General features: G+C 32.1%; 1 protein-coding gene across 3 annotated transcripts in view; it reads right to left on the reverse strand.

The window, feature by feature from the left end:
- LOC130654399 (H(+)/Cl(-) exchange transporter 5-like) overlaps window positions 1–7,759 on the reverse strand; it is a 53,394-nt gene extending 45,635 nt beyond the window's left edge. For 2 of the 3 annotated variants that reach the window (XM_057456968.1, XM_057456969.1), the window contains exons 1-2: window positions 7,291–7,759; window positions 5,409–5,771 (exon numbers count right to left, since the gene is read on the reverse strand). In XM_057456968.1, the coding sequence (XP_057312951.1) occupies window positions 5,409–5,771; window positions 7,291–7,662 (735 nt within the window). In that variant the 5' untranslated portion in view covers window positions 7,663–7,759. The remainder of the gene's footprint in view (window positions 1–5,408; window positions 5,772–7,290) is intronic. The other variant, XM_057456967.1, reaches the window with a different exon arrangement.
- Window positions 7,760–10,415: the final 2,656 nt, after the last annotated feature.

Below are 10,415 nucleotides of genomic sequence, written 5' to 3' on the forward strand. Positions count from 1 at the left end.
TTGTCAGAAGAATGAATAAAAAGCAATTTAGTTACAATATTATTCCTCAATGTAAAAATGTCATATGGTTTATTTCAATTCTCTCCCAATCTTTTTGCTTTTAAAACATATCTATCATTAGGAAATTAGCATATCATTAAAGTTTTAAAAGAAAAGTTTGATTGGGAAGATTTGACCGGTACAATAAAAAAAACAAGAAAAACATTGGGATGGACGTTAAGTGGTCCAAAATATTGCCAATCAATAAGAGAGGCAAACCAGGTTGCTAGACTAGAGTTATATTTGGAGTTATACAACAAAACAACAAAACATGTTTGATGACATCATATTCACCAACGAATCTACAGTCATGATGGAAAAGCATGGAAAAATATGTTTTCGAAAAACCGCTTGCCACGCCTCAAACCTAATCCAAAAACATCTGTATAAATCACATGTGTGGGCTGTATTTTAAAGCGTGGTCCCACGAAAATAACAATATTTTCAGGAATCATGAAAAAACTATTTTATGTAGACATATTGAAAGATACTTTGCTTCCATTTATTATTTATTAAGCATAAAAGTAGGACCTTTAAAACAACAATACACTTTTTATAAGAACCTGTTGATAACCTCAATCCTGAATTCTTTCATAAATTATAAGAACAAGACAATGCGAGTTTAAAATTACTAAGAAAAAAGTAATTTCAGACTTATAATTTCCTTTGTGCTACTATACTGCTGTTTTTAACAAGATAACTTCAATATTGTCTACTTCTTTCATTCTTTAAGAAACAAACAAAAAATTTTTTGGACATTTTAGTTTTTAACACAGCCTTTTTTATAATCTTTCCCCTTATATTAACTTAGGTGAATTAGCAATGAAGTTTATTTAGGACAATAACATAAACTATTGGCCAACTCCAATTGAGACTCCTGATCCTAATCATATCGAAATGTTATGGCATGAATTAAAAAATCTTAATACGTAAAAAAATAAAACCATCTGTAAAAGATGACTTAGTAAACAGTGTATGCGATTTTTGGAAAACTTTTGATTGGAAAAAGCGCCAGCGATACATCAAGTATATCAGTAAAGTTGTTCCAATTGTTATTAACCATAAAGGAAAGGCATCTGGGCACTAGCATAATTCAGCTAAAGCTCCTATTTTGTTTTTCTTGTGTGTGTTTTACCAGTTTTTAAAATGTTTAAATTAGCATCAACATTTCTTTGTTTTATTTTTCTTTACAAGCCAGCCACGCTGTTGTAACAATTAAAAATTACACCTGTTTTCTCAAACATTTAACTAAAACAAAAGCTGTTAACTCTCGAGGTTTCATGGTGTTTTCTGTGGCTATTAAATCTAACAAAAGGGATAAAAAATGGATGGTTTTACCCGTACCCAATCCAATCATAGAACCACTGTTGGAGCTGCTCAAGAGAAAATATCTGGGAACAAGGTTTATCGCGGCAAAATAAATGATCACTTTTACAATGCTTTTTACACTTGTAAGAAAGCTGTTATGTTTCACTTCGTCATACAAAAAATGATTGCTATAATACAAAACGCATCAGTTATATTTCACGGTTCCTTCAAGTTAAGAATTTATCTCAACTTTCATCAAAAGAGGTCTGCATGAAAGTTTACAAAAATGTCTGATTATTCAGATAAAACATGAATGGTCTTACCAAAAAAATACATAAAAAATGAGATTAACCAATTTGGCATGACAGTGAATATTGTGGACAGTGCACAAAACAAATAGAGCTAGCAGAAATCAATGATTTAAATGGTAATTTGTGACTTCTAATTTTATAACTATAAAATGGATAGAGTTTTTTTTCTTTTTATATTATATACTTTTGTATAGATGACAAGACTTTAAGATGGTTTTAAAGTGCGGAGGTAAGCGAAAGAACAAAAAGGTCAAAAGTAGCGTTAAAAAAGAAAAAAGGAGCAAAGAAAAAGAAAAGGAAAAGGAAAAGAAAGAAAAGGAAAAGAAAGAAAAAGAAAAGTCAACCCACCAAAAACTTTTGTAAAAACTTGTTTATAGGGCTCTTTAAAAATCTGATATAAAAGAAAAAACTCTAGGAGGAAAATTACAAAGCAAAATGTTAAACCAAATTTTTAAGAGTTATCAGAAAATTACTGACCTAGAAATTTAACATTTTTGCACATAGTAATAATAATTAATTTTTAGGCTATGATGATAACATTTGCAGATACTGAAGCAGGCGCAAATAAAAACGACTGGAAAGAAAAAAACAACGCATGTGTTGAAGTAACGTAAAACAGATTGCTAGAAAATACAGCTGGTATTCGTAATAATGCTGTAGAAACTGAAGAAACAGTGAAAATGAAACAGAATTAATGGATTGTTTAACCTTTACAAAGCACTGGTGATGAAAGTAGTGGAAAACAACATAAGTTTTTGAAATACCAGATTTTGATAAGGAATCCATCGATTCGTCAGTAAATTAACAAATACATTTTTCATATTACACTTGTTCTACAAATTGGTCATGTGTGGTAAATATTACTGATTATTAATACTGTGGCAGCCCAGCAATACCACAGTGCCTGCTTTTCAAGCCTCCTGCAACAAAACACTTTGCTTGCTCAACAGATTGCTGAAATAAAAGCAAAAAATATTTACTTACAGGGCGTCCTTCATCAAGTCATGGGCCAATTAAGAACGGATCATTTAAAAATTAGCAATTCTTGATCAAAATAAGGTTGTCTACACACCAAGAAATTTTCTACAAAGCTGACTCCAAAAAATATTTTAAGCACGCCAGTACCATTTGAGCCATTGTCGAAGTCTGTAGAACCGACTAGTGCAATGGAAAATTTTTTTCAATCGTAAATAATTTTCCCGTTTCCGCTATGCAGATGGGAGTAAAAAAGGATGTCACACCAAACAAAGGAAGAAACAAAAGAATTTTGCAAGGAACCTTGCAGTTGTTATATTCTTAAAAAGGAAAGTACAGACAGCAACTGCAGTGGCGCAAAATGAAAAAACCATCTCAACTGAGCCAAGTTAGAAAAGATAAGAGAGTATGTGTTCCAAAGAGTTTTTGGGAGGAAGAAGAAAAATACAAGAGGGCAATAAACAAACGCAGCAGAAAAACAAGATGATCACGATTGTTTTTTTCTTTTCTATACCTTGTAAAGTCTTTGTAAAATTTTTATCATAAAAATAGGTTGGTTTGAAATCACACATGTAGAAAACAATTGTCAAGAATAAATCTTATCTCTGATGTATATTTTGATAGAGACTTTTAAGATAGTGCTGAGTTCATCAAACTTTCTGCACACTTTAAAATTCAATAACCATTTTTAATAATACTCCGCACAGGTGTTTTTTTTAAAAATAGATTATTTTCGTGTGCATGCTGTTGTCCTCTGCATAAGGAGAGCTTATTTCAAAAGATTACACAGAAATAAAGTAAAACCGAGTGCGAGTTGTGCCCTTGTGAAAGGGCATATGAAAAAAAAATAAAAAAATAAAAAACATTAACTAAATATTTTTAAAAAAATTTGACACTTAACATGTAAATACAACATTGTTCAGTTAAAACACAATAATTTTAAAACATACAAATTCTTAGCTACAATTCTTAAATCATCCGTATGTACAATATTATAATAAAAATTTGTTTGTTTGTTTGTTTCTTTACCTAAAAATCGAAATTTAAAGTTTCCCAGCATAATCTCTCTTCCTCAATCTGACTAGCTATAGGGAACTCGACAAACAAGAATATTCACATGATCATTATCTAGCAAAAAAGCTGGGGCTGTCGTCGCCGTAACTCATGAATTACGGTATCTTAAAATTCAGATAAACCCTTACATTTAAATTTATAAAAGAAGCTAAATCTTAATAGTTTGGAATACATTTTTATCATCAATATGTGAACACAAACTGAGTTAGGAAATGTAAACGGAGTAGGGCATCATGTTAAACAAAGAATACGGTGATTTTTTTAATTGCTCTTGATTTGAATGGTTATTAAACTAATAAAACTTAAAAAAATATATGCCACTCGAGTGAAAAAATTGCATCATGACAAACTTGATTTTGATTTTTATATGATCATGAGACTCAGGCCATTTCTTGAATAAAACTATGCCAGAGCTACAAAAAGCACCCGTTAAAAAAATTACGAGTGCTATGGTGTGTGAAAAATCGCACTCGTAAGCAAAATTTACAAGTGCAATGTGAATATCTGCAAGTGTGATTCACACTTAACTTTTTTTTTGTTTACCGCAACGTTATATGCTATTTAAGCTGTATAGAAATGAAGTCTTGCAAGAAATATATGATTAAAAGAAATATAAAAGGAAAATTTTGAGTTGTGCACTCTCATTGTGTATGAATAAAACAATTTTTTTTTTAATATTTATTTTTGAAGGGCATAAAGATGAATATTCACCTCATACTCTTCTTGTGTACGAACAATTATATTTGTGGGCCACCAAGAAGGTGTTTTCTTCAGCCACCTGGTGGTGAAAATATAAAAATACATTTCAATTATTGCACAACATCTTTTTTTCTGCTATTCAAAAAAATGTTGTGAAATTGCTTTAACTTTCTATTGCTTGCTAATGTTATGAGCTCTCTCTGAAACACAATGCTGGAGATCATTTTTCTTTTGTGTTGAATGTAATTCTAATCTATTTATATCTTTGCAATCACATTGAGCACATTAAAATGATTTGCTTCTGGTAATAGAGCAATATAGCAGGTATCATTTTTAGGTTTAATTGACATGTATTTCACAACCTAGTGCCCAGGACTTAATTATCAATTCCTGTTGAAAATATTGATAAATGTTATAATAAATAGATAAATAGTATAGATGATAATTTTCGTTTTTTATGTTCGCTACCTTCAAGCAACAGGTGGCCACAGAGAATATCAAAAATAAATATAAAATACAATTAATTAGACACACGCAACTATCTCCATTTTATTGCCACCATTCATTTCATCATGCACACTGTGATTGTTGAGATATAAATAGATAACAAAATTCTATAAACGTTAGAAAAGATTGTTCCGTACATCGCTGTTACAGAAAAGGCGTGATAAATATTATGTTGTTTATTTTCATGCTAAAAAAATACATAAAAAAACGAATTTTTACTGTAGGTTTAATAGCCCTTTTCATCATTCTATAATATTTTAGAAAAAGAAAAAATTTACGAGTGCGATAAAAAGCACTTGTAAATTTTTTTACCAGTGTGCGGGCGAGTGCGCGTGCGATCGCACTCGTCTCAAGGAATGGCCTGGAGACTTATGATGCATCGTGACACAATAGATTGTGTCTTCCACGATGGCATTATTTCACCTTTGAGCACACAGATCGTGGATTGTTAGGCTTCCTGATAGCAGTACTGTAACACAAAAAATAAAGTATTACCTCGGGTATACCACTCCCACATGCATATGGAGCAAAAAATCTCACTAAGCCAACTGTAAGTGCAGCAAAAAAAAAAGCAGAACAAACATAAATGAAATAGTTAGCAGCATAAAATCCAGATTCACCAGAAGTTAATCCCAGGAGTTCTGACCAACTCATCCATGCTTCACATTTGTCTTCCCCAAATTGAATAGTTGAGGCCCAGCAACATGACTCCTTATTAAACCAAAAGCGCTCTGAGCAAACACCCTCTTTCAAATCTGACATCCAATCTGCTCCAATGTCAATCACACCAGCTGCAAAGCCAGATACTACTCCAACTATAAACACAATAACCCAACCTGACCAGGCATCATGAAAACCCTGAAAACCAAAAAAATTAGTATACAAAACGCAAAATTTGACACTTATTCTTGAGTTATATTTGTTAATTTTTTTGTAAAAAAAAGCTTTCTTGGATTGGTTATAGTTGTTGTAATAACAACTGTCACAGAAAGAATAATCTCTATGATTATTTGATTACTAGTCGCTAAGCCCATGAATTCCACTTAATTAGGAAAAAATGGTTACAGAAATAAGGATTTTAAGTAATTTGTTAGCTTGTTGCCATTATTGTGTACCACATAAAACGCTGATCAAACTAATGTATAGGATTGTGATCAGTTCTGATCAGCTTTAAAGGAGACTAACCAATGCACATTTTTTTTTTAGCTGTTGCTTTTATTGTGTATGGCTTCGAGTTTTAGGCCTATCAATAAGGGGAAAGCACTCACCCTCGCCTTAGCATACACAAAGACGCGCCTAGTTGCAAGAAATGAGATAATAGCTGAGCCACTAATTGCTCCCCAGTTCCACAAAAACTTTGACTAGCTGAGTGATATAGATTTCTGAACTTGACACTATGAATTTGCTTTTCTAATTGTTTTTTCATCTAGATAAGATGAACATTCTTTACTATTCAAAAGCAATCTCCAAATTTCGCTGGGCCACAACACCAAAAAAGTCCTTTTCTTGTGATAATTTTTAGTCTATTTTCGCGCATGCCACCTTCATTCAAATCGAGAAGACTATAAACTATGGCTTATAATTTATATGTTCTATGTAACTACTTCATTCGTTACTATACCTCTCAGTTATTAGGAATGCCAAACGAGCCAAGGCATTAGGCCTTGGCTTGTTTGGCACAGCAATACAGAAAAAACCTCGTTTTGTAGGAAAATATTTTACTTTTAAAACTAGAAAAAAATTTTAAAGGATGGAATAATGCAATTATGAAGACTTGTTTCATCTGTGTTTCATCAACCTCCACACGTATCAGCTGCAATCTCCAATTACCAACTCCATAGGGGCTAGGTTGATGACATTTCAGTCTATTCTTTATAGTAAGAAACTTAGTCCAAATAAATTTATTTGTATATACTCGATATTCAAAGCAACAAGATAAAAAAAAATTTATAAAAGGCTATATATATATTTTGTACAACAACGTATACATTTTTCAGGCAACTAAAAAACTATTAAGTGATAAAATGACCAATTTGTGACGAAATAAAATTAAGAAAATAAGAAAAGTTCCCTAGAGGCTTTTAGTCCATTATTAAGAAGAGGCCTATGTTTTTTAATATGCAGTGATTTTTATTCAGAGCAACCCAACCTTAAACTGGATAGACCCCACAGTGCATCATGTAGCATGATTTCAACAGCTCTATAAAAACATGTACTCCTTCTCCCTTTATATCCATGTTCTACAAAATTCCAAACTTTTTACAAAATTGGTTTAAATTAGATTTAAAAAAATAATCTTGAAAATAATAGTGTATTCTATGCAAAAGAACAACAAAAATTCTATTGCGCTTGTAAAATGGAAAACATTCTTATTTACCTTAATTTTTTCCCACAATGTTCCCTGGTATTTCATCTTCTTGTACTTTCGAAATCGAATTCTATCCCTCATCCGATCTCTTGACCAATCAATTGTGTGAAAGTCATCATACTTTCCAAGTGCATCAGCCTCTGACTTATTTTTAGCCCAAATTTCATCATCATATGGACTGTGTTTTATACTTTGCATTATGAGATCTTCTTCGTCGTCTTCTTCATGGGATGAGCAGGCAGGATACGAAACAATGTGAATAGCATCTTCATGGTTGCTTATACCCTCCTCTGGAATAGATTCTATTCTGTGAAGCATTCTTGAGTACCTAACTCTTGATGGCATTGACCTGTGATAATTATTGGCTTCCCTGTCAAACATTAAAGGGATTCTGACGGATGGTGTATATATTCCACAGGTCACAGGTCGCAGGTCTGTTCTGCCCAGATTGCTAAAACGGCCTGTTTACAACCGGGACAACCAGAATATGTACGCATGATCCGATTATGTTTTTTTTGCACTGGTTATGTCGTGGTGACCGGATTATGAACGCTGATATAAATGGCTGGCCATGCAGGCCGTGATTGGAATTTTCTTTGAACTTTTGTGAATTAAACATTCTCTGGAAGATAGAACACCCCTAAAAACTAGACATGGCGAAAGAAAAAAGTCTAGACGTAATTCTTAGTATAAACTACTCTTGTAGTAAATACATTTCAACATAATATACTTTGAAGTAACTAAATTTCACGGAACCTAAATTATTCTTTTTGCGGGAGTTAAGGCATGAGTATACGAAAAAAATGGGTTTTTTTTTAAAAAAAATTTTTTTCAGTGATTAGATAGAAAAAGATCTGGGCTTTAAAATGGTGCAAAAATATTTTTAAAAAAATGTATTTAAGATAGATTATTATCCCCCCAAAATTTTTTTTGATAAATTACTTTTTTGTTATGCGATAAAGATCAAATATTTGTTCACACGTAATCATCTTGGGTATTAATTTTTACTACTCAATTATGTTCAAGGTTATAAATGATAGCCGACTCAAAGAGGAAAATGATTTTCGTATGTAGTTGAAAGATTCTTTTGAAGTTTTTCTCCTATTTCCCATAAGATATTTTCTTTTTCTTTTTTGTCTTCCGAAGTTGAATATAATTTACTGTGAAAAACATGGCAAAACCAGTTTATAAGTTAAAAGCGAATAAAAATGTCATATCGTCATAAAGCTTTTATATAAAAAAAAAGAAGAAAATCCAAAACAAAAATATTTGACTTGCCAGCTAAAAGAAGATTAAAGTAAAACGTTTCTACTGCCGATCGCCAAGCTAGCACTAGTCGAAAAGATTTTTGTTTCTAGAGTTTGTTTTTGTTTTACCAATACTTAACTGTGTATAATTGCGAATGTGAGCGAACACGTGCAGCTTCAACAGAAGATGTGAAAAAAAACCTGTTAACAAATAGTCGTTACCATAGTGATCAATTATTATGCAGAAGTATAAGATTTCTGTAAGAAACTTAAAAGCTCTTTTTCACAGTGTTAAATTTTTAAGAGAGTATTGTTCTGCCCGGATAATGAATATTGGCCTGATTAAGTACAGCAGCTTGCCCCAGTTAAGAACAGGGCAGAAAATACATAATCAGGGCAACATAATCAGGACAGATCGGCTTATTACTCAAAAAATATTATTTGGCACTTATAAAAGGAACATAACCAGGACAGGCCTGTTTATATACGACAGTGTAATATTATTTCTCACTATAGAACGAACATAATCAAGACAGGCCGACTTAAGTATGACAGTCAAATATTATTCGAGACAAATATAATCGGGGCCCACCACTTTTATATCATTTGTCATCACTTCTGACAAGCAAATAGCCCTGGTAGCAAAGTTTTTGTTATTCTCAAATAAAACGAATTTTTGTGGCAAATACTAAATTTTGGGATTCGTAAGTTTAATAACTTTTCACCAAACTTAATTCCTGCAAAAAGAATAATTTAGGTTCCGTGAAATTTAGTTACTTCAAAGTATAAGAATTACATCGATACTTTTTTCTTTCGCCATGTATAGTTTTTAGGGGTGTTCTATTTTCCAAAGAATGTTTAATTTACAAAAGTTCGAAGAAAATGCCAATCTCAGTCTGTCTGGCCAACCATTATATCAGCGTTTATAATCCGGTCACCACGACATAACCAGTGCAAAAAAAACATAATCGGACCATGCGTACATAATCCGGCTGTCCCGGTTGTAAACAGGCCGTTTTTGCAATCTAGGCAGAACAGTATCACTTACGTTTTAAATCTCTTTTACAAAACTATAAAGGATTTGGGGTGGAGAGCGCACTTAGCGTGGAGAGGAATGTTTGATCTAAAAAAGTTTTTTTTATATTTCTTGAGAATGAGTAGAACGCGAGTTATGATGAGTTTTCTGACAATTAGAGGTTAAAAATTGTGGGAAAAATTTTAATACTAAATAACTACAAAAGTAAAAAACATTAAGAAAAAATTAAAAAAGCGTTTTTAGATCAATGTCTTGTGATCACAAAAAAGCAAACAGCAAACTTGAGAAATTAGTAGTTTTGTAAAAGAGATCGCATTTGTAGGAGAGGGGTCATTTTTTTTTCGTGTCTATTGAACCTTCAAATTTTTTTTTTTTTCTTAATAATTTTTATACCATTATATAGGTAATCATATAGGCTTTCTAAAAATATTTACATTAATATATCAAAATAAAGTTTTGGTGAATTAAAAGCATTTTAAAATATCACACATTTTTTGTATACTCACGCCTTAAGTTTAGTGAAAAGTTATTAAACTTGCGAATCCCAAAATTTAGTATTTGCCACGAAATTTCGTTTCATTTGACAACAACAACAACTTGGAGGAGAGTTTTTGCACCTTTACCTCTTAAAACCCCGCTTCCACCACCTCCACCCCCACCTAAAATCAGTAAATCCGACAGCATTCGAAAATAAATCCGATAAATTCCGATTCCGATAAATCCAACGCATGCGCACACGCCGTTGGTAATATTGCTTACATCAACAAAAAATAGAGATTGCGCAATTAAGTATGGAAAGTCCCTTACTCAAGGATCCCATGCCGAGGTCGGGATAATAAAGATGAGTTGGA

Source organism: Hydractinia symbiolongicarpus, chromosome 8 (assembly GCF_029227915.1).
Source record: "Hydractinia symbiolongicarpus strain clone_291-10 chromosome 8, HSymV2.1, whole genome shotgun sequence".
In the NCBI taxonomy this organism is placed as follows: domain Eukaryota; kingdom Metazoa; phylum Cnidaria; class Hydrozoa; order Anthoathecata; family Hydractiniidae; genus Hydractinia; species Hydractinia symbiolongicarpus.